General features: G+C 35.5%; 1 protein-coding gene and 1 pseudogene across 1 annotated transcript in view; one reads left to right on the plus strand and one right to left on the minus strand.

The window, feature by feature from the left end:
• Positions 1-25,270, plus strand: part of PIK3C2A (phosphatidylinositol-4-phosphate 3-kinase catalytic subunit type 2 alpha) — a 98,958-nt gene that overhangs the window by 49,038 nt on the left and 24,650 nt on the right. The window contains exons 7-20 of the mRNA XM_034995476.1: positions 892-971; positions 1,102-1,165; positions 6,551-6,694; positions 7,851-7,899; positions 7,980-8,190; positions 9,913-10,035; positions 11,143-11,310; positions 16,002-16,113; positions 16,511-16,656; positions 18,457-18,645; positions 19,497-19,590; positions 20,029-20,123; positions 20,469-20,649; positions 24,575-24,679. Of these exons, the coding sequence (XP_034851367.1) occupies positions 892-971; positions 1,102-1,165; positions 6,551-6,694; positions 7,851-7,899; positions 7,980-8,190; positions 9,913-10,035; positions 11,143-11,310; positions 16,002-16,113; positions 16,511-16,656; positions 18,457-18,645; positions 19,497-19,590; positions 20,029-20,123; positions 20,469-20,649; positions 24,575-24,679 (1,761 nt within the window). The remainder of the gene's footprint in view (positions 1-891; positions 972-1,101; positions 1,166-6,550; positions 6,695-7,850; positions 7,900-7,979; positions 8,191-9,912; positions 10,036-11,142; positions 11,311-16,001; positions 16,114-16,510; positions 16,657-18,456; positions 18,646-19,496; positions 19,591-20,028; positions 20,124-20,468; positions 20,650-24,574; positions 24,680-25,270) is intronic.
• Positions 22,431-22,999, minus strand: LOC118004233 (annotated as a pseudogene).

Here is a 25,270-nt window from a genome sequence, read left to right on the forward strand (position 1 = left end):
TCATAGAATTTATTTCACTTGGGTGAAAACTATTTCATGAAATTCAGTACATTTTAGCAATCTTTAGTGACTTCTCTTCAGTTTCTTAAGGAATGATGTTTTTGAATATATTTACATACTAAGTATGGTAGGAGAGATGTTTTGAATATATTTACATACTAAGTATGGTAGTGGATATATGGTAGAATATATTTACATACTAAGTATGGTAGAAGAGAAGTACCTTGTTTATTGGGGGTAAGGTTGGGGGACATTTGATTATCATTAGAAAAATAATGCAGACATTCAGATGATCTCTTCCTCATCTGCTCCAACCTCACCAACGTTCTCATTTAGCTGCCAGCCATCTTTAAAAGTGTTTTGTTTTGGAACACCTGGGTGGCTCAGTCGGTTAAGCGGCTGCGTTCAGCTCAGGTCATGATCCCAGGGTCCTGGGATCGAGCCCCACATCGGGCTACCTGCTCAACGAGGAGTCTGCTTCTCCCTCTCCCTCTGCCTCTCCCCCAGCTGTGCTCTCTCTCTCTCTCTCAAATAAGTAAAATTTTTAAAAAAAATAAAAATAAATAAAAATTGTTTTGTTTTTTAAAGTTCTCTGTTCTTTCCTTATAGAACAGCAGTAGTTATTACTTTGGGAGCTACTTATATATCAGAAACTAGACTTAAAAGCATTTATGTGTTTTTATTTATAAAATTTTTCAGAATATTGATTTACTTTTTTTCTCAGTTATAAATAGTATTTAATTTTGATAATATTTTAGCCTCTGTTCTGAAAAATCACTTTAGTTTCAAGAATTTATCATACGCTTAACCATATTTAATTTGGCAATAGAAAGACCAAAGAATGGATTTTATTTTTTTGCTAAAAATGTGTGTATACATATGTTTTTTTAGGCAGAAGATGATAAAACACCTGTGGATTTAAACAAACACTTGCATCAAATGGAAAAACCTTATAAAGAAGTCTTGACAAGGTGTGGCATCTAAAGCATTAATTCCAGGTTTTCAAACTTTGCTTTTGGATGTGAATACCTTCATTTTGGTGAATAAAACAATCATTTGTGTATAGTATCCTTCAGTCATAATAACTGTTCTTTATTTCAGATACCCTGTTGATGAACTTTTAGATTCTTATCACAACCAAGTGGAACTGGCTCTTCAAATTGAAGTAAGTCTTAATTCACATTTTGGCATGATGACTTAAGGATTCTTGTCTTTTTTCTATCTTAAATATTAGTGTGGTGTTCGAGGAAATATTTTAGAAGGATGATTTAAACTACATTCTTGATGTTGATGTTTGATGACTTTTTTTCTGACCCATCTTGTTAACCAAAATTCTCAATATTGCCTGAGTCAGCACTTCACTTCACTAAAGCTTTATTACTAAGAGGAGCCTTTAGTTCAATTCAAAAAGCATTAACGGATTTACTATATGTTTACTATAGTTTACTATATGCTAGATGCTGGAGTTATGAAAATGAAAGACCTAGTCCCCACTTGCCAAGAACTTAAAACTAGTGATGGATTTAAACCAAATTTCAATATAGTATAGTAAATGTAGTATAGAGGTATACATTGGGTTCTTTGGGACATCAAAGAAGGGCACTTCCTCCAACTTGAGAGTTCATGGAAAGTCTCTAGGAAGGGAGTTTACCTGAGCCAAGTCAACAGTATGGGTTAGCTAGAAGATAGTTGGGAAGGGCATGTGAACAAAAGCACACAGGCGTGATACATATGTGGAAATATATGCACTTCTGTAATAGAGCACAGTGTGTGACAGGAAGATTGGGAGAGGACGCTGGAGATACCAGATATAAGTTACCACCTTATAATCCATGTAAACTTTTACTCTGTCCTCTAGATTAGAGGGCCGATTTTGGAACACAGACACACCCATTAGTTCACATATTTTCTGTGACCGCATTTGTGCTCTAATACTAGAGTTGAGTAGTTGGGACAGATACTGTATATTGTGCAAAACCTGAACAATTTACTATTTGCTATTTTATAGCGAAGGTTTGCTGACCCCTGCTCTAGGCATTTAAGATATTTTTAGCTGAGGTTAGGGGGTGGGATGGGGAGGGTGACTTGTTTAGTCTTAAGCTTTGAAATCACTCTGGCCATACTGTGGAAGTTAGATTTAGTTCTGGCAGGATTGGTTTCAGGGAGACTACTTAGGAAGGTTTTTTATAGTAGTCCAAGTGAAAGATAATGAGTGGCCAAGGTAAGAAGGAGGGATCTGATTAACAATATTTAGGAGATAAAATTGGTAAGATTTTGTAAGTAATGAGATACAAGAGAAGAAATAGTGTAGGATGACTCTCAAATTTCTAGCTACTAATGCATTCTTGTCAGCATATAGACATATTTATTCAATAAATATTTGCTGAATATCTCTTCATTGTGAGGCCTGTTGTAGGTGCTGAGGATATGTCAGTGAGCAAATGAAACTAATCCCAGCTCTTAGTTAACACTCCAGTTGGATGAGACAGACAATAAAACTAGCAAAACATATGCTACATCAGATAGTAAGCACTACAGAGAAAAATAAAGGAGGGTAATGTTGCAGTTTCAATATTTTATTCAGAGAAGACCTTATTGAGAAGATGAATTTGAGCAAAGAACTGGAGGAGAGAAAGAAGCTATCTGGTTATCTAGGGGAGGAGAAGGGTGCCTGGTATATATAAGGTCTGTCTTTCTAGCTAGACTAGAGTGAAGAAGCGGGGAGAGAATGGAAACAAATCAATTAGGAAGATGTTTTGCTAGCTGCAGAGGGTGGGTGGGGGAAAGAGGGGTGGGAGAGGGAGAAACCAAGAGAGGAGCAGATTTGGGTGGAAGATATGGAACTTAATTTTGGACTTTATCTTTTTGATGACTTTTATTCACCTTTTTTTTTTTTTTAAGATTTTATTTATTTATTCATAAGAGACAGAGAGAGAGAGAGGCAGAGGGAGAAGCAGGCTCCCCGCCGAGCAGGGAGCCCGATGCGGGACTCGATCCCAGGACCCTGGGATCATGACCTGAGCCGAAGGCAGATGCTTAACCATCTGAGCCACCCAGGCACCCGACTTTTATTCACCTTAATAGCAATGTTAAGTAGGCAGAGCCAGATGCAGGGCTTGATCTCACAACCCTGAGATCATGACCTGCGCTGAAGTCAATAGTCAGATGAAGTCAGGAGTCGGACTTAACCGGACTTAACCGACTGAGCCACCCAGGCGCCTCTTTGTTCCCTTTACTTTTAATGTTCTTCCCCCAGATATTTGCATGGCTTACCCTTCAGTTTATTAAGGTCTACACTTAAATGTCTTATCACAGATGTCTTCATGACCATCTTATCTGAAATAGTGACTAAAAAATAAATTTTTTAAAATAGTGACTATCATTTATTACCCACATTTTTTATAGCTTTATTGTGGTATAATTTATATACCATAAAATGTACCCATTGGATGTATATAAATCAGTGATTTCTTTTAGTAAATGCATAGATTTGTATAATTATCCCCACAATCCAGTTCTTTAGAACATTTTCATCACTCGCAAAAGTTTCCATTTGCTACTTTGCAGTCATTCCCCATTCCCAGACCCACCCCCAGATAATGCCTGATCTGGTTCCCAGCTTGATAGATTTGCCTTTAATGGAGATTTCATGTAAATGGAATCATACCCTATGGAATCTTTTACATCTGATTTTTTTTTTCACATACCATACTGTCTTTAAGCTCTGTCCATGTTGTATATAAGTTGTAGTGTATATCCACAATTTGATACTTTTTTTATTGCTAAATAATTCCATTGTATGGATATGCCATATTTTGTTTATCTGGTCACCAAATAATGGACATTTTGACAGTTTACAGTTTTTAGCTATTATGAGTAATCCTGCTATAAACATTCACGTAGAAGTCTTTGTACATTTTAATTAGGTTTTAGGGGAGGTCAGGAAGTTGCAGAAGTTTTTATTCCAACTGGCCTTAATTTTCTAGAGATAAGGTGTTATTTTACTAAAATGAAGTTAGGGTAGCAGCAAAGATTTTGAGCCAAGGAATAATGGTTTGGCCTCATATTCTAAGAAGAATGGGAAAGAGAACTGACCAAGAACAAGTAAAAGGAATGTTAAGTGGCATGCAGGTTCCTGCTGAAATTAGGGAATGTTGAATCTGTACAGCTCTGAGATTTTCTTTGAAAGTATTCAACTACCTGGTAGAAGAGGCAGAGAATAGAATCTGAGCCCAAAGACTTAGTCAGAATGAATGTGTGAGAACAAAGGAGATTGTGATAAGAGTATGATATTGTAGTTAAGATTCTCATAGGGTATAGTTTTGGGGTTGAAGATGCTATGAATTTTCCACATGGACATTTATATAACTGAAGCTTATTATAGGATATAGGGTAGAAAGGTGAGTATAGAACAGGGAAATTTAAAGAGTCATTAATTAGTAAAAGGTAGTTAATTACTATAAAGGGTAAGAAAGGATTCTAAGGCAGGGTTTGGCATATTATGGCTTGCATGCTAAATCTGGCCTATTGCCTATTTTTGTAAATAAAGTTTTATTGGAACACAGCCATGCTCATTGGTTCACATTTTATCTGTATCTGTTTCACACCATAATAGCAGAGTTGAATTGTGACAGAGACTGTATGGCCCAAAAAGCTTAAAATGTTTACTCTCTGTCCTTAAAAAGTTTGCCAATCGTGTTCTGAGGGGTCCAGAAGTAATAGGTGTGGTAAAGCAGCTGTTAACTCTAGGTGGAGGAACAATGGATAGTGAAGGAATTCTAAGGAGTTATGATAGAACCTCCCCTCCAACCTCAGGCTGAAACCCAGCCTCTTCTAAGAAGGTTTGGCTATCACAGGAACACATAGGTTGCTTATAGCAAAGAAACTTGATAGAGTTGTCGGATTGGGAGACCATGGCCTGGGGGCGCAGCTGAAGCTGGTCTTTGAGGATCACTGGGATCTGAAGCTGAAGTAAAAAATGGAGGACTAGAACCTTGATGAGAAGTGTCTTCATGCTACTGTTGCGTGAGTGTCTCTTCGGTGCCCTCTATTGACAAAACCTAACATTGTGTCAGCTGGCAAAGGAGAAATGTTTATAGGTCTAGCTTCAGTATCACAAAGTGGAGCAAAGAAGGATGGATTTGGAATTGATAGACAATAAGCTGATAACTGGCATGTAAAAAATGATGGGGACCTGAGCCTCAAAATTGGAAAGGTTTTTGCATGAAGGTGTAGGAGTAAAAGTAAACAGAAATATAAGTTATGTAACCAAAAATGGGGAGCTAGAAAATAGACTGTTAGGCCCTGAGGACTGGAGGGTAATTGGGTGTTTGAGAAAATGAGGTAGTTTCATTTAAGCATGAAGGTACAGGGAGCATTTAGATTATGGTTGCCAAGCCTCAAGGGTGGAAAAGTTTAAATTTTTAAGGGATGGTACAGTACTAAGTTTCAGCCCATTCTAACAGTACTTGGCATATAAATTTGGCTTAAATGTTTGATGAATTCATTATGTAAGAATGTTTCTTTTTTTTTTTTTTTTAAGATTTTATTTATGTGACAGAGAGAGACACAGCGAGAGAGGGAACACAAGCAGGGGGAGTGGGAGAGGGAGAAGCAGGCTTCGCGCTGAGCTGGGAGCCCGATGCGGGGCTCGATCCCAGGACCCTGGGATCATGACCTGAGCTGAAGGCAGACGCTTAACGGCTGAGCCACCCAGGCGCCCCTCTAAGAATGTTTCTTAATGAGACATATACTTTAAAATGATGATGGAGGAATGGGGAGGGACTTTTAAATATTCTCATCAGGTAAATGATTTTATAATATATTTGTACATGTATATTTTTGAAACATGGTGAAATCAACTGTGGTTGAATACTATGGAGGAATTGTCCTCAAGGAAGTTTTTTCATCTGACAAGACTTAAAAAGTGATGGTTATACAGATGTAAACGATGCTTAAAAGTTGATTACGTCTCATAACTGTTGCCCATTGTTATTAATATGTGGCCAACCTCTGAAGAACTTGGTTTTGTTTTTTTTTTTTAATTTATTTGAGACAGACAGAACGAGAGAGAGCACATGAGAGAGGGGGAGGGTCAGAGGGAGAAGCAGGTTCCTTGCTGAGCAGGGAGCCCGATGCGGGACTCGATCCAGGGACTCCAGGATCATGACCTGAGCCGAAGGCAGTCGCTTAACCAACTGAGCCACCCAGGTGCCCCAAGAACTTGGTTTTTGATACCAAATTTTTGGCAGGCAGGATTGGTGTTTTTAATGTGGAACTTAATCTGAAATGAGAGTAAAAAAATAACTCCAGTTTTTTTTAATGACTTAGTAATTTGTTAATAATTTATTATTCTAATATGAAATTAATGGCATTTGTGTATGAATAATTGTCTCAGGCAAAGTGAAAAATCAGACCCGATTTTTCCTATTCAGAATAAAATAGATAATTGAAAAGGTTATTTCTTATTCATTGCAAAAGAGGAAAGGATATCTGTTCTTAAGCACATCTAAAATGTCTAATTTCTGACTTCTACTTTTTATTTTTAAAGAACCAGCACCGAGCGGTAGATCAAGTAATTAAAGCTGTAAGAAAAATCTGTAGCGCTTTAGATGGTGTAGAGACTCTTGCCATTACAGAATCAGTAAAGAAGCTAAAGAGAGCAGTTAATCTTCCGAGGAGTAAAAGTGCTGATGTGAGTATTCTTTTAGTAATTAGCATTTTGTTAAATGAAAATATGCATTTCAGTGAGTATCACTTAAACTGGGAGATTTTTGCTTCTTCCAGACAAAGTGTTATTATTTTAGTCTTGGCTTTCACTTTTGAGTTGATTTTGTCACTTGGTAAAGTTGGGAACTCCTAAGAAGAAATGGGCTGCTTTGGAAGAGCTTGTGAGGGTTGATACTGAATACATGGATGTCAAACTGTGAACCTTTTATGTGTGGAGGAGGAATTGTGGCATAAGAAAGTTGGTTGGAGAGTTCAAGGTGGATACTGAGCTTCAGAACCTGGGTGGTAATAGTTACCACTTGTCCTTCTGGATGGAAACGTCCATGACTGTCCATGGGAGAAGTTCTGCCTTGGCGATTCCTCTTCCTCTTGAAAATACCCAGAAGTCTCACTAATAGTGACTTATTACCTCAGAAACAACCAGATTGGGCGTCCTTTCTTGATATCATACTGTTGCTTTTAGTAAAAAGCTCTCCCTATGGTATTTCCATGGGGATTTAAGTACCTCTGTTCATAGGGTTGTTCATAGCTCTGATGAAAGGATGAGAGAAGGTATATTACAAGACAATAAATTTAAAGGAAGGAAAAGTTATATTGATGGTATGCCTTTCAACAGATATCTAAGAGATAGGCTCTCTGTGAGAATGAATGGATAAAGCTATCTATATGGTATATAGAAATTTGGGTCTCTTCTCTTTTTTCTTTTTTTTTTCTAAGAGAGGGAGAGAGAGGCAGGGGTTAAGCTGGACGCTTAACCGACTGAGCCACCCAGGCGCCCCAAAGATATTATACTAATAGTAAAGCAACTATTACTAAGAATATAAACTATCATATTAGTGTATTTATCACTTTTGGGTTTCAAATCTTAATTACTAGACTGATTTAATGAGGCAGATTTTGTTGAGTTTCTATATTGTGCACTAATTTTCAGTTATTCTGGTTTTCTTGATAACTAAAAACCATCTTTATTTGGTTTGGGGTTTTCACTTTCTTCTTGCATTTTTGTTTTGTTTTATTCTACAGAAATTTTTGGGAGGTTTCCTTATATAGCATTTAATTTTTACCTTTAATTTCAGTACATCATGGGCAATTTTCTGACTAATTTGTATGTGTGTATGCAGGTGACTTCACTGTCTGGAGAAGGAGATATTAGTAAGAGTTCATCTAGGGGTATGTCTTTAAGTTCTTTAAATTTTAGCAATAACTGTTGGTTTTTCAGGGAATTATATTAACAATTTCTTTAAATCTAGGATCTCTAAATCCTGAAAATCCTGTTCAAGTAAGCATGGACCAGTTAACTGCAGCAATTTATGATCTTCTCAGACTCCATGCAAATTATGGTAGGAGTCCTGCAAACTGTGCCCAAAGTAAAAGGAACATCAAGGAAGCGTGGACAACAACAGAACAGCTTCAGTTTACAATTTTTGCTGCACATGGAATTTCAAGTAATTGGGTATCAAAGTAAGTAACTGTTTAAACCAGAATATGTACAACTTTACCCAGAAGCTGTTCTAATTCTATAAAATGTCAGCCATCCACTGTTCTCTTAATATTTAAATGGATGATATAAGAATCACCAGATACCTTTGTGGTTTTCATAAAAATTACAGAGATGTTTGAAGCTGTTGCAATAAAAAATATCACTCACACTACATGCAAAAAACAGGCAGGAAAATATATGTTTGAACTTATAAAGGCAAATGCTAATTAATATATTAGTCAATTTATGACTGTTTTTCAGCCTTTCCTTTAGAATGAGGGTAATTTGAAACAGTGTGATGGCACTAGGCTCTAGCACATTTTTTTTTCCTCTTTAATAGTTTACAATTTACTGATTGCTAGGCTTTGAAGTCTACAAGAGTATATTTTTTCTATTGAATTTTTAATATGGGTTTTTCCTTTTTGATTTTTTTGTCAATGCCACAAAGTTTGCCAACTTCAGTTTATGAAATGACATATAAACTGAAAAGTCTGAATGTTTTTAATGAAATAGTTCCATAATAACTTAATGCTATAAAGTAAAATAAAGACTAGTGAAGAGATACCGAACATAAATTCTGCTTAAATTGAGCTTTAGATTAATATAATAAAATACATAATTACTTGAAAGTGATATATTAACTCATTTAATAAATACTGAATACCATCTTTGGGCAATGTTCCTCATACTAGGGATTCAGCAGTAAACAAGGCAACAAAAAAATCTCTGCCCTCTTGGAACTTGGCTTTAAATGGGTACTACTACTACGTGAAGATATTTGATTCGTTTAAATGTTACAGGGGTAATACCTTCTACATCCTCCATACAGTTTCATATACACACACAAATTTGGGGACACTAATGGAAAACAAATACTTAGTAGAAGACAATACAGAAAACGGCAGTGATAAGATGGAAAGAAAGTAAAATGCTGAAGAAAAGAGGGACAAATAGAATGAGGTTGAAAAGTAGTCAAGTAGCTAGCTAGAGGTGTTTTGTGAACCAGTGAGATCAGATTTAAAATATATTTCGAATGATTAATAGATTGTATATAGGAACAAAATGGTTAATGTGTAAGCCTAGCAGTAAGTTCGAATCCAGGAGAACACAGTTTTATTGAACCTAAGGCTCCTAGCCTGCAAGATTGCCTGACGGTATCTAACCAGCTCTGTACTTGTGGCAATTAGGGGCTAAATCATTGCTGTCTAATGAGAATACAACAGCATGTATTCCATGGATAGAAGCCTCCTAATAGATTAGAAAGACGGGCTCAGTGCAAGTCAGGCCCATGCACCATTAATATGCTTAACTGACTCAGTTACTTAGCAAAGGAAAATAGCACCTACAGAAGATAATGTTTGTACTTTTTCTTCTAAGAATTTACCTAGAAATAAATAATTATTTAGTGCCATTCAGCTAAAATCTAAAGCTAGTAACTAAGTGAGCACAAAATTGTGATAAGGTTTCTAGCATGGCCCCCTTAGACTGGGGATATGTTTCCTTCTGTACTCCCTCTGCTATACTTTTTTTTATTTTTGTAGAATTTGCAATAGTTCAATTTCAGATGCTTTCCAAAAATTCAAATGAATGATGACCAAATAATTTCAGGTAATAGTCACTTTTAGAGAAGAATGGCTAATGAAATGCATTTGTATTAGTTAACGAATTTGTATTATCCAATTAAAAAATCTTTCTTTTCTCAGTTATGAAAAATACTACTTGATATGTTCCCTGTCTCACAATGGAAAGGATCTTTTTAAACCTATTCAATCAAAGAAGGTTGGCACTTATAAGAATTTCTTCTATCTTATTAAATGGGATGAACTGTAAGTGAAAGTTTTGGCTTTTTATTTTTTCAGTATGCCTGCTTTACTTTTTTCCATGTATGCATCCTAGTTTTCGTTTTTATCACAGTTTCCATTAAAATCCACTAAATTCTTACATCTTAAGGTCTCTTCTAGATACTCTATAGAAGAGACAAATTCTCATTTAAAAATCTGAAATACTGTTCTGAAAAATTACATATTGTTAAAATTACAGAACATGCCATTAATTATTCTTAGACTTTGTCAAGTTAAAACTGTAAATTTACATATAATTATACATACAAACCATAGAAATACGGTTTTCATAACATTGCTTAGTTTAGTATTTATTCTGTAATACTGTATATATGAAGCGTAGTTCTTGGTTAACATTAGAAAATTAAATCCATGTACAATATTTTTTGCACTGTTAATATTTTTAAAATACTGTCTTTAAACTAAGGGAATGCTTTCACTATTTAGGCAGGTATGTAATTGCAGAACTTTTTATTCTGCATTTATTAAGTGTTTTCCTATTTTTCTTTTATCTTTTTAAATTACAAAAATAATGCATCTTTGAAAACAATAATACAAAAATATGTATGGGTAAAAAGGGTGTCATTTTATTTCCAACACTTACCGTCTTACGACTCCTCAGAGTGACCACTTTTGACCCAATGTATCCTTTCAGACTTAAAAATAAAATTTAAAAATATAAACATATATGTCTGCTTGTGTGTGTGTGTGTATATACACACACACACATATATACATATATATACACACACATATGTACATATGTATCTGAATCAGAAATATTCATCTAGTTTTTCCTAAAGGAAATAAAAACGACTATTATTTTGCCTAGAAATTGACATTATCAAGTCTTGAGTAAAGGCACTAAGAAATTTCTTAAGAAATACTACATATTTGAAATTTTAATGAAATTTATTTAAGATTTTTTTATAGTACGTATTGGCCAAGTTTGCTACTTAAGTAAAAGTTAGGATTAAAGATTTTTTTTAATAAGTCAAATGAAATACCTAAAATTGTCAGTCTCATTAAATGGTTAAATTTCATATTTGATCTAATTTGTTTTTTTCTATTAATACATTTTTCCCCCCTTAGAATCATTTTTCCCATCCAGATATCACAATTGCCATTAGAATCACTTCTTCACCTTACTCTTTTTGGAATTTTAAATCAGAGCAGTGGAAGTTCCCCTGATTCTAATAAGCAGAGAAAGGGGCCAGAAGCTTTGGGCAAAGTTTCTTTACCTCTTTTTGACTTTAAACGGTAAGTGTTACTGAATTGTGATGGTGAGTTACTGTGGACACATCTGCAACATCAGAATTGGCTAGAGAATGGGGTGGGGAACAATGACATATATGAGATAATTTGCTTCTCAGTTTTTCCAGTGTGATAAAAGGAGGTTATTTCAGAGACACAGATCAGAAGAAATCACAAAGTTATTTTGCTATAGTTTGAACATATCTATCTGGGTATTTAGAGGATTGTTTGCCACTCACTATTCCAGGAGAAAAGCAGCAGCCAGTTCACTCTCTGTCATTTATGCAAAGTACTATGTTATTGACATAATAGTTATGGTCTTATAAGTTTCCTTGATACCAGTAAAACAATTACCATTTTTCCTCTTCTCATACTTTTCCCCATTCTTCTCCAGTTTCAGAGTCTACAACTACACCTTATTTCCTTCTCTTTACCTGACTGATATACCCTTACTGCTGTGGGCCCCTGGCCTTTAATCTCCAAAAGTCTCTCATGTACAAAACCTTATTGATCTTTAGGGGTAAGGAATTCCTTTTGAGCCTTGTGTCTAATAGCCACTGGGGTAGTGTAATCTAACTGGCCTTTCAACTGACTATTTTAATTATGTTTTAAATAGTAGTATGTTCCATGAGACTGTCAAGCGTCTATCTAAATGAAAAAAAAAAAAAATCAATTGAATAAGCTCCAGATATGTTTCATACAGTACACAGTAACATTTTGCCCAGTGATAGCACATTAGCATATTAAAGTATCTCTAAAGTTCTGCAGTCAAGAAGCTTATTGTGTTTAATAACAGTATTACTATGATGACAAATGCATAGCATTTATGCTATGCTATGTGAAGGAGGGAAATTGTGTTCTCAGTTGTGATAAATTAGTGTCCGGGAACAATTATGTGAGAAAATTAAATGTAATTGCATCATTATCATTAATTTTTATAAATAAGTCTGTTCTGGGGCACCTGGGTGGCTCAGTCAGTTAAGCATCTGCCCTCAGCTCAGGTCATGATCCCGGAGTCCCAGGATCGAGTCCCACCTCAGGCCCCCTGCTCAGCGGGGAGTCTGCTGTTCCCTCTCCCTCTACCCCTCCCCCTGCTCCTTCTCTCTCTCTCTCTCTCTCTCTCTCACTCTTCAAATAAATTTTTAAAAATAAGGCAGTTCTGAAAACCTTACTGAAAACCAGGGATCTTTGCTTCATTAAAGAAGTACCATCACTTTTTGCCACTTTTATTGTCTAGTAATAAATGGGTTGTTTTTTATTTTTTGGGTTTTTTTGATGAATGATATAACACTCTTTAAAAATTCAAGAGAGTAAGATGAAGGGCAGTTGACTTTTGTTAGACAAATAGTTTGCATCCAGCACTCTGCTGTTAAAACAGTGAGCAGATGGCATTAAGCTTGAGACTTGGCCAAGTAGTACAGTTGATCTAGGTAGGTCATGTTAGGTCTTAGCATTCAAAAAATATTCAAAGGGAAGATGGTTAAACATTAATATAAAGTGTTAATGATTTAATTCAGTTAGCTTACTGTAGTATAGTGATCAGAAATCCTGGTCTTGAAATTCTTTTTTTAAATGTATTTATTTATTTGTTTGTTTGTTTGACAGAGAGAGACACAGCAAGAGAGGGAACACAAGCAGGGGGAGTGGGAGAGGGAGAAGCAGGCTTCCTGCCGAGCAGGGAGCCTGGTGTGGGGCTCGATCTTGAAATTCTTTTAAAAAATAACTTATGTTGGGGTACCTGGGTGGCTCAGTCAGTTAAGTGTCTGTCTGGCTCAGGTCATGATCCCATGGTACTGGGATGGAGCCTCGAGTTGGGCTTCCCTGCATAGCAGGGGATCCTGCTTCTCCCTCTCCCTCTGCTTGTATGCTCTCTCTCTCTCTTGAGTCTTTACCCTTTTGTGTTCTATCCTCAAACAAATAAATAAAATCTTAAAATAAAAATAATTTATGTTTAAGGTGCAACCTGCATACAACCTGATGAAGTCACTCTCAGGGGGAAGCCAAAAAACTTAGAGGCATTTCAGTCAGCCTCAATAACAAATGAGTTCTTAACTCATTTTTAAATAAACAGAATCAAGCATTTAACCTGCCTTTCCTTTACAGTTGTATCTCAGGCTTACCAAATAATTGATGTGAGAAAGTTAATAGAAAAATTCCAGCTAATAGATTCTCAAGAAATGATAGAATATCACAATTTTGTAACCCCTACTGAAATAATAGATTTGGGCAGGGTTCCTCAGTCTTGGCACTACTGATATTTTGGGCCAGATCATTCTTTGCTGTGGGAGACTGTCCTGTGCATTGTAGGATGTTTGGCAGCATCCCTGTCTTCTGCCCACTATTTGCCAATAGTACCCCCTAGTTACCAACCAAAAGTGCCTCCAGACCTTGCTGGGGGCAAAATCACTCTTGGTTGAAAACCATTGATTTAAGCAGTGATTATCAATGCTTGCTTAACACCATTAAGTGATTAACTTTTCTGGAACTTTATAATGGGTAGTTTAGACTGACTGGGCCCAAACAGACTGATTCTCTTAACTTCATAGAAAGAGAGAGAAACCAAACAGTGTGCCTTTTTATTTGATTGATATAATAGGAAGTAGTATGCAATTCTACCTTTATTAAGTATTCTTGCCAGATAACTAAACCTGAATCAGATCAAGCCTCTAGATCTAACTACTACTTTATGAAAATGTAGGAGATAAAGGGACATCCTAAATGACACTAGAGGAATGCAATCAGTAAAATCCAGGATATAGAAAATTCTTAGAACAAAAGACCTGATTTCCTCAACAAATGGCGGGGATAAAAAAGAGAGGAATAAAGTATAGGTAAAAATAAGAGTCAGCAAACTTTTTCTGTAAAGAGGGACCAGATAGTAGTTTAGGCTTTGCAGGTCATAATACAGTTGATGCTTGAACAGCATGGGGGTTAGCAGTGCCTTTCCTCTCCACCCAACCCCCCATGCGGTCAAAAACATACAAATAACTTTGACTCCCCAAAAACTCAACTACTAGCCTGCTGTTGACCAGAAGCCTTATTGATAACACATAGTTAATTAACACGTATTTTGTATATTAATATGTATTACAGTGTATTCTTATAATAATGTGAGATAGAGAAAAGATGTTATTAAAGTCATAAAAGAAAATACATTTATAGTACTGTATCAAAAAAACCCTTGTACAAGTGGGCCTGTGCAGTTCAAGGGTGTTATTCAAGGGTTAACTGTAATCTCTCTCACAAATGCAAAAGCAAAGGCAAAAAGCAACAATAATCAATATGTAAATGAGTATGGCTTCCTTCTGATAAAAGTTTATTTACAAAACCAGGTGACAGGCCTCCAGTTAGGCCCTTAAATTAAAATATACTTTGAAAGATGTCAACCAAATGCAATGTTGGAAGTTGCTTGGATCTTTATTTGAACAACCAAATGTAAATAAATTTGTGAGACAATCCAGGAAATTTGAATACTGACTAGATAACTGATGATTTTAAGTAATTATTGTTAATTATTTTAGGAGTGATAATGGTGGTATACTTATTTTAAAATAAAACTGTTTATTGTTTAGAGAGATATAAAAGTATTTACAGATGAAATAATATCAGAATTTGCCTTAAAATCGAGTTGGGGGTGAGGGTGGATCTGAAAAGAATATAATGTGTCGAAGATTTAAAGGCTGTTAACTTTCAAGAGAAAACATTAAGACTAGAGTCTAGTTTTGGAAAGGCTATTTGCTATTTGAATAAAATGAATAAAGTTTGATGAAGTTTATAGTTTCCTGCTTTTATGTATCTCATGTTATTTTTCAGAAATTTATTCTGTGTAAAGATATATCAGTGTCTTACTGATAAATGTTTTTAATTTAAGTAGACCATAAATTGGTAGTCTAGGGTAAAGGTCAGCATACTCCAGCGCACTGCCTGTTTTTTGTAAGTAACAGTTTTGTTAGAACACAGTACACCTTTATTTATGTATCGTTCATGGCTAATTTTGCAGTATAACAGCAGGGTTGAGTCTGCAACAGAGATTGATCCAAAAAGCCCAAAATATTTGCCATCTGACCCTTTACAGAAAAGACTTGCTGACCCCTGGTTTAGAGCACAGATACAACTTCTCATCTGAAATGATTAGTGTTTTACTATAAAGTGGGTATTGGTTTCCTTGGCATGTGGTTTGTTCTTAAGGTGAAAGTCACTGAGGAGTTATGTAATCCAAACTATTACCTTGAGATGTATTCCATTGTAGATGATCTTCAAAGACTGTTCTTCACCTTCCTATTTATAAAAGTTGCTTGCGGGTGGGGGCGCCTGCTAACTCAGTTGGAAGAGCATTCAACTCTTGATCTCTTTTAAAAGTTGCTTTGGGGACAAGTGACTCTGAGTCTTTACCCTTTTGTGTTCTATCCTCAACCCCATTCCTCCCAAGATATATTATTTTGTTCTCCCCTCCCTTTGTCCCAACCCCCACTCTTCAATACATTTACCTGAAGTATTAATACACTATGGAGAGGGACTCTTTTTGTCTAATGGATGCTTAATGTTTGGAAAAACATTTCAAATTTATTACCATGTGATGTGAGTTTTTTGTTTTGTGTGTGTGTGTGTGATGTGAGTTTTGAAGCAATTTTTAAAATGAAAACTACAAAAATAAATAAAATGAAAGCTACAGTATTCTTCTGTCTACATTCATGAAGGTTTTTAACATGTGGAACTAAGCTTCTGTATCTTTGGACTTCGTCACATACAAATCCTGTTCCCGGAACAGTACCCAGAAAAGGGTATGTGATGGAAAGAATAGTGTTACAGGTAATGGTACTTCTTGATACATGGGGAGGTTGAAATTTCTTTTTAAGATGTATATGTATTCCATGATTTGGATTGTTAACTAAAGAAGCCTAATCGATCTTGTTTGATCTTAGGACCTGTCTTCAATTTATTTATTTATTTATTTTTCCTGTCTTCAATTTAAATGTTAATAAACCATTTCCTATTTCTGAGAAATAGCAAAAAAATGAACTTGTATCCATTCCATGTAATATATGTGTATTACCAGTGATGGTAATCACTTTCAGCAAAAGGACATTAATTCAATATTCAATCTAATAGTCACCCTGATGGCTAAGAATCAGTTTTCTCAAAGACAATGTGGTAGATATGTGGACTATTTAGCTGCAATCTGATCAACCTCTGTTAAATTTTTAAGGTTGATTTTCCTTCTCCTACATTTGATGTCATTTATACTACTCCTCAAGTTGACAGAAGCATTATACAGCAACACAACTTAGAAACATTGGGGAATGATACAAAAGGGAAACTTCTTGATATTCTTCATAGAGACTCATCACTTGGGTATGCTCCTTTGATTTTTGTTTTGCCTGGTTATTTCTTACATTGTAAATCTCAAGTTAATAGTTTATTATATGCCCTGATTTAGTTCATGATTTAGTAATCTTCTTGGTATGGAAAGTTTTCTATTTGTTTTTTAATTCTATAAAAAAGCCATATGACTACATAAAACTTTCAAAATTTGTACAAGTCAAACTTTTACATGATCAAAAGGCAAACAGAGGGGCTCCTGGGTGGCTCAGTCATTAAGCGTCTGCCTTCGGCTCAGGTCGTGATCCCAAGGTCCTGGGATCGAGCCCCGCATCTGGCTCCCTGCTCAGTGGGAAGCCTGCTTCTCCCTCTCCCACTCCCCCTGCTTGTGTTCCCTCTCTCACTGTATCTCTCTCTGTCAAAAAAATAAATAAAATCTTAAAAAAAAAAAAAGGCAAACATTGAGAACTAAATTTACAGTAAATATGAATTTTTTAAAAATATATAAACTTTTTTATAGCAATAGAAAAACCAACAACTTAGTAATAGACAAAGAATATGACTAGATAATATTTTGGAGAAGAAATACAGTGCCTTTTAAATATCTGAAAGGAAGTTTGACTCCTCAGTAATCAAGAAAAGGAAAATTACTACAAGATAACATTTAACACACATGACTTGGTTGAAAATTAAAATGTCTCATCATATAAAGTGTTGATGAGGATACAGAAAAATAGGAATTAAACTGTTGGCGAAGGAGCTTTGGGAGAGCAATTTGGCAAAATTGATAAAGGTCACAATGTACATAGTAACCTAGTAGTTCTGTTTCCATTTAATTATATATCTTAGAGAAAACCGCTCATATTTGCTTATGGAGTAAAGAATATTCATTGCAGTATTTGGATTATTGTAAAAGTGACAGGGAATGTCCATCAGGAAAGGTTAAATTATGGTACATTTATCCAGTGGAGTATTATGTAACTATTAAGAATGAACTTATAGCTATATGTACTAATATGTAAGATGTTAAATGAAGAAAGCAAGGAGCAGAATAGTTTATGTGATGTGTTACTACTTACATAAAGAAAAAAGAATCTACACATACGTATGTATATGCTTCTATACAAATAGACTATCTCTGGAAGGATATGCAATCTTATTAGGCAGTTGTCACTGGGAGGGAAACTGGAAGGAGAGACTTAACTGTGCCCCTTTTTGCAATATTTGAATTTTTTTCAGGGCTCCACATGACATGAATGCTTCAGTGCATGTATTATACACAAAAGCAGTTGGATGGGTAGTAAAACAGTGACTGTTTCATTCACATAAACATTTGTCATTAAGACTAAATTAGAGTCTCCCAAACAAATACTTCTTATTTTGAATGTTCCTCATTTGAGCTGTACAATCATCTTCTAAAATCATCTTCTAAAATGTAATAGCATTTTTTTTTTTTTTTGCATGACATTTGTTTTACTTGTATAAAATGGATGAAATCCTTGCTATCTCTTAGGGTGGTTTCTGCTTATTCAACTCTGATTTCTAGTGCTTGGCATCTGGTTAGAACTCAATAAATTTTTATTATACAGAATTATCCTTCATTTTCATAACTAAGACTTTTATCAAGGCAGAATGATTTCTTTCTATCCCCCAAATTAGAGTAAATTAGTAGTGTTTGCTGTACATTGCATTTTTCTATTCCAAATTAGTATTAATGATTCTACCAAGAAGTGGCTGTCCTAAAATGAATAAATTTTTCTTTGTATTTTTAATCATTGAGGTTATAACTCATTATGATATCATTGAGAAATAATTTAATTGTTATATATGCAGACTTTCTAAAGAAGATAAAGCCTTTTTGTGGGAGAAACGCTATTATTGCCTCAAACACCCAAATTGTCTTCCTAAAGTACTAGCAAGTGCCCCAAACTGGAAATGGGTTAATCTTGCCAAAACTTACTCACTGCTTCAGCAGTGGCCTCCATTGCACCCACTGACCGCGTTGGAACTACTTGACTCAAAGTAAGTTAACCATGACTGAATGTACTTGCTCTATTTTACTGTTGCCAGCTTTTCCAGTAAGGTGTATTATGTTGCAGGAATACTTCCCTTTGTTTTAACATGAAAGCAATTCAGTGCAATATAATGCAATATACATAGCAATTCAATGCAACATACTTTTTGTGCTGGGGTTATTAAAAAGAGATGTCAGGGGGCGCCTGGCTGACTCAGTTGGTAGAACATGGGACTCTTGATCTCAGGGGGGTCATGAGTTCAAACCCCACATTGGGTGTAGAGTTTACTTTTAAAAACAAATTAGAAAAAGAATAGAGATGACATGTCATTTAAAGACTAACCTAAAGGGGCACCTGGGTGGCTCAGTTGGTTAAGCGTCTGACGTCAGCTCAGGTCATGATCCTGGAGTCCCTGGATGCAGCCCCACATCAGGCTCCCTGCTCAGTGGGGAGTCTGCTTCTCCCTCTGCCCTTCACCCTGCTTGTGCTCTCTCACCCTGCTCATGCTCTCTGGCTCTCACTCTCTGGCTCTTGCTTTCTCAAGTAAATAAATAAAATCTTAAAACAACTAACCTAAAGAGGGATTTAACTTCTAAATTTTGAATAATTTGTTATATTTTTATGATGTAACTCAAAATTTTCATAAGCTTAAGGTTTCTGAACAGTCCTGAAGTTGAATTTGTATAGTACAGTAAGATTTTTCTTCCTAAAAAAAAAAAAAAGAAACACATTGCATTTGAATATAGAGCTATTTGAATATTCTTTGTCAGGTATAGATGAAGATTGTGTTTCTAGGAAATATAGCTTCACTAGAAAGAAAATCACCATCAAATCTTGATTTTTATGGTACTTCTCTAGATTTGCTGATCAGGAAGTAAGGTCCGTAGCTGTGACCTGGATTGAGGCTATAAGTGATGATGAACTAACTGATCTTCTTCCACAGTTTGTACAGGTGAGTTTTTTACTAGGTTACCTGTCCACAGTATTCCACCCATTTTTTATGAGTAGGGAACTTGCTAAAGGATCCCCATTCTGTTTTGATTAAAAGTACTTCTGTGGGAATGTTGAGGTACCTTATGTTTCGATGTAGTATGAATTTTTTTCCACTATTGTTAGCTGCCACACTTGAGTATTATATATATGTACCTGGATTTTTAATTCTCACATTTTTAGATTCTCAGAACAAATCAGACTTGAACTTTTTTTTGATTTTTCTTTACTAGCCATTTAAACATACTAATGAATCTTATTCCCAAATCCACACTTTTCTGCTTGATTTCATAACATATATAAGTTAATTCATCTGTTTCATTTTTATCAGTGTTTTCTCTTTCCTCATAATGGAGTATGGGTTTGACCACTAGTAATTCTTATTTTCCTTTATGTGTAGGCTTTGAAATACGAAATTCACTTGAACAGTTCATTAGTGCGCTTCCTTCTGTCCAGGGCATTGGGAAATATACACATAGCACACAATTTATATTGGTAAGATTTAAACTTTTTTTTAAGTAATTTATTTCCATTCCTAGTATTTATAGAGATGATATACTCTGAAAGTCTAAATGGTATGCTCAGATTGCTTATTATCAATACCAGATGTTTGATTAGGGCATTATTAAAGAAGCCAGATTTTTATGTCCTTAGAAATAAAACCAAAAATAACAAAACTCTTTATTGCAAAGATATTTGGCATGTTAGAGCTCCATAATAATGAGTTCTTATATAGCTTAAAATAAATTCCTGGATACCAAAAAATGAACCTAAGTTGATATTCAAGAGACATTCATCCAGTTTTTAGAAGTGGCTGACATAAATATTTTGCTGTATTAGGCTCCTCAAGGATGCCCTGCATGATGCACAGTTTGGTGCCCGATACGAACATGTTTTGGGTGCTCTCCTCTCAGTAGGAGGAAAAGGACTCAGAGAAGAACTTTTGAAGCAGACAAAACTTGTACAACTTTTAGGAGGAGTGGCAGAAAAAGTAAGGCAGGCTAGTGGATCAGCCAGACAGGTATGTACCCAAAAGAGGGAACATAAATATTTTGATGTTAAAAGATCTCTACAGTATTAATGAGTTATTATTCTTTACCGGTAGGCATCCAATAGACTCTGATTATACCTATGCTATTTTGAACAGATGAATTCAAAGGTTGTTTAAAACCATAGGAAAAGATTTTACAACCTAACTCAGAAAATTAGTGTTTTTTAATTCCCATGCTTATGAATTCCTTCCTGGTCACAATTGTTCTCTTGAGTTTCTTTTTCATTATTTTGTTTTTTTACTTTTTTGTAACTGTAAAAGTAATGCAACTATGAGTTGTTGCTAATGTTTAAAAAATCCAAATAAGGGGCGCCTGGGTGGCTCAGTTGGTTAAGCAACTGCCTTCAGCTCAGGTCATGATCCTGGAGTCCCGGGATTGAGTCCCACATCGGGCTCCCTGCTCGGCAGGGAGTCTGCTGCTCCCTCTGACCCTCCTCCCTCTCACTCCCTCTCATGTTCTCTGTCTCTCGTTCTCTCTCCCGCAAATAAATAAAATCTTAAAAAAAAAATTTAAAAAAATCCAAATAAATTTATAGAATAAAAATTTTTTAATTAAAATTTTAAATTAATTTAAAAATTAAAAATTTTCCAGGTCATTTTCTCCCTGTTAGGTGTCTATTATTCATTTTGCTTTATGTCCTTTCTGGTCTTTTATATGACTTTACACATATATATACACTTATATATATATATATATATATATATATATACACAAATGTTTGGATTTTTAAAAAATTTTTATAGAAATATACACATACACACACACACACATATTGTTGTTGAGATAAAATTCACCTATTCATTGTCTTTTAGTACATTCACAATGTTATGCAGCCACTACCACTAATTCCAGAACATTTTCATCACACCAAAAAGAAAGCCTGTACCCACTAACTTTTCACTCCTCATTCCCTCCTCTTCCCAGGCCTTGGTAAGCATTAATCTGCTTTCTATTCTATGGATGTACCTATTCTGGGCATTTCATTTAAATGGAATTATAAAATATGTGGCCTTTGTGTCTGGTTTCTTTCACTTTGCCTAATATTTTCAAGGTTCATCCATATTCTAGCATGTATGAGTACTTCACTCTTTTTTTATGGCTGAATAATGTTCCGTTGTGTGGATATACCACATTTTGTTTATCCATTGATGGACATTTGACTTGTTTCCATATTTGGCTACTATGAATAATGCTGCTATGAACATTTGTGTGTAAGTTTTTGTTTGGATACCTCTTTTCACTTCACCTAGGAGTGGAATTACTGGGTCATAAAGCAATTTTATGTTTAGCTTTTTGAGGAACCACCAAATCTTTATCCAAAGTAGCTTCATCATTTTATATTCCTACTAGCAATGTAAAGGATTCCAACTTCTCTACATCTTCAACGTTTGTTATTTTCTGCCTTTTTAAAAAAAATTACAGTCATCTTAGTGGGTATGAAGTAGTATCTCCTTGTGGTCTTGATTTGCATTTCCCTAATGATCAATGATTTTGAGCACATTTTTATGTGTTTGTTGGCCATTTGTAATCTTCTTTGAAGAAATTTCTAAGTTTTTGGGTTTTTTTGTCTTTTTGTTGAATTGTTCTTTATGTATTTGGGATATTAGACCCTTATCAGAGACACTGTAAATATTTTCTCCCATTCTCTGAATTATCTTTTATTTCCTCAATAGTGTCCTTTAATGCACAAAAGTTACCAATTTTATGAAGCTTATTTTTCCTTTTGTTGCTTGTGCATTTGATATCTAAGAATTTGTGGTCAAATCCAAGGTCACAAAGATATACACCTGTGTTGTAGGAGTTTTATGGTTTTGCTCTTAAGTAAGTTTTTGATCCATTTTCAGTATTTTTTTATATGCTTTGAGGTAGGGATTCAACTTTATTCTTTTACCTGTAATTATCCAGTTGTCCTAGCACCATTTGTTTTTTGTTTTTCCAGCTTTTTGTACAATTTTATTTTCTCCCTTCATAATGATATGATAGCCAAATTTTGTCTTAACTGGAGGGTCTGTAAACACTGGCTTATCCAGCCCACTTAAAGGCAAGGCAAATGCTGCTTTCTGAAGTGGTCCCACCATGGAACCTCTGGTCATCCAACCCACATCACTTTATCTTCACTATAATGTGCAGCCACTTTATTTAATCTCATTCCAGACTTTAACTTTTCTATAGGTTCCATGATTTTCCCATGTTTTTCCACACAGAATGTGTCTGCCACCACCTTTGGCACGCTGAGACTTCTGTCAGAACTGTCACTCCCAGAGGCTGCTCCCCACCTCCCCTCTCTTTTCCAGAACTGCTTTTTCCCTTGGGCAGCATCTTCAAAACCTCTCAGCACCATTTGTTGAAGAGCCTGTTCTTTCCCATGATGATCTCGGCACCTTTGATGAAAATCAGTTGACCATTGACATATAGGTTTATTTCTGGACTCTGAATTCTATTCTGTTGATCTATAAGACTATCCTTACGCCATACTGTTTTCATTGTTGTAGCTTTGTGGTAAGTTTTGAAATCAGGAAGTATGAGTCCTCTAACTTTGTCCTTTTTCAAGGTTTTTTGTTTTTTTGGTCTATTCAGAAGTCCCTTGCAATTTTGTCTGAATTTTAGGATTATCTTGTACGTTTCTGCAAAAAGGAAGTTGGAATTTTGATAAGAATTGTGTTGAGTCTGTGGAGCGCCTGGGTGGTTCAGTCAGTTAAGAATCTGCCTTCATCTCCGGTCCTGATTCCAGGGTCCTGAGATCGAGCCCTGCATTGGGCTCTCTGCTCAGCAGGAAGCCTGCTTCTCCCTCTCCCTCTGCTGCGCCCTGTGCTTATGCTCTCCCTCCCTCTCTCTGTCGAATAAATAAAATCTTTAAAAAAAAAAAAAAAAGGGGCGCCTGGGTGGCTCAGTTGGTTGGGCGACTGCCTTCGGCTCAGGTCATGATCCTGGAGTCCCTGGATCGAGTCCCGCATCAGGCTCCCCGCTCGGCAGGGAGTCTGCTTCTCCCTCTGACCCTCCCCCCTCTCATGTGCTTGCTCTCTCTCATTCTCTCTCTCTCAAATAAATAAATAAATAAATAAATAAATAAATAAATAAAAAGAATTGTTTTGAGTCTGTAGGTTAATTTGGAAAATACTGCAATCTTAAATAATACTAAGTCTTCCAGTTCATGAGCACGGGATGTCTTTTCATTCATCTAGATCTTTAATTTCTTTCAGCACTTATGTGTTTTTTGTGAGTTTTTGTTTTGTTTTTGCAAATTGCTTTTTTTACTTCATCTTAGAGAAGTGTGAAGATTTATGTTACACTTCATTTCATGTTTCATGTTACACTTCATGTTTCTTAATGGGTACATAATATTACAAGGTATTGTAGCGTAAATTGTGAACCATTACCTCTGTAGGTTGTTTACACATTTTTCTTTTTCCAGTCCTACAATGAACTATAGTGAATAAGTTTTTGCCCCTTTGCTACTATTTCCTTATATGATACTACTGTGGGTGAAATAGCTGAGTCAAGATCTGTGTATATTTTTAGTTCTATCTTTTTCTCCACCAATATATTACCAAAATACCTTTTCCTGCCCTGTTGCTGGGACTGGGTGTTACCTTAAATTTTTAATCTGTTAGATGAAAAATTGCATCTCATTTCTGTTTAATTTCTATTTATTTGACTGTTAGAGTTTTAATTAATATGTTAAATAGACCATATGTACTCCCCCCCCCCCCATGTTTATAAGCTTTTCCCCATTCTATTTTTATAGTAAAAATTAACTCTTTAGCAACAACTTGTTTTTGACTGTTTGACAGTTGGGCATTTTAAAATTTGGGTTGGTCCACATCATAGTTTTTTTGTCTTAAATATAGGTCTTCATTTCCATTATGTACTTACAGTATTACTCTCTTTTCCTAGGTTGTCCTTCAAAGGAGTATGGAACGAGTACAGTCCTTTTTTCTAAGAAATAAATGCCGTCTTCCTCTCAATCCAAGTCTTGTTGCAAAAGAATTAAATATTAAGGTGACATATACTAATAAGTTCATATTACACTTCAAAATAATTTATAGGAAAAAAATGTAGGAAGAAAGCAGATGGGCTGATATACTTAGGGCAAATGAGGATAACATCTGCATAGGTTGATTATAAGTATTTTGGATGTCTGTGTAAGATCCATATTTACCTCAGTATATATATATATTTTTTAAAGGTTTTATTTATTTATTTGACAGAGACATAGCGAGAGAGGGAACACAAGCAGGGGGAGCGGGAGAGGGAGAAGCAGGCTTCCCGCCGAGCAGGGAGCCCAATGTGGGGCTCAATCCCAGAACCCTGGGACCATGACCTGAGCCGAAGGCAGACGCTTAATGACTGAGCCACCCAGGGGCCCCTACCTCAGTATATTTTTAGTTAATCACCTTTCCTGAAAGAAAAAGCAATATAAAATTATTTGCTGTCTCAAAATAAATTATTTTTTACTATGGTATATTAGCTACCTTGTAGGCATATGTTGTAATTCCAGTCACTGATAGCATTTTCTTTTCCTCCCATGTGAATGGTCAGAAAGCCTCTTCCCAGGTTTATAACACTGTTTAGAGCCATCAAAAAGTAGTT

This window comes from Mirounga leonina, unplaced genomic scaffold (assembly GCF_011800145.1).
Source record: "Mirounga leonina isolate KUSES-001 unplaced genomic scaffold, KU_Mleo_1.0 Mir_92, whole genome shotgun sequence".
Taxonomy (NCBI): domain Eukaryota; kingdom Metazoa; phylum Chordata; class Mammalia; order Carnivora; family Phocidae; genus Mirounga; species Mirounga leonina.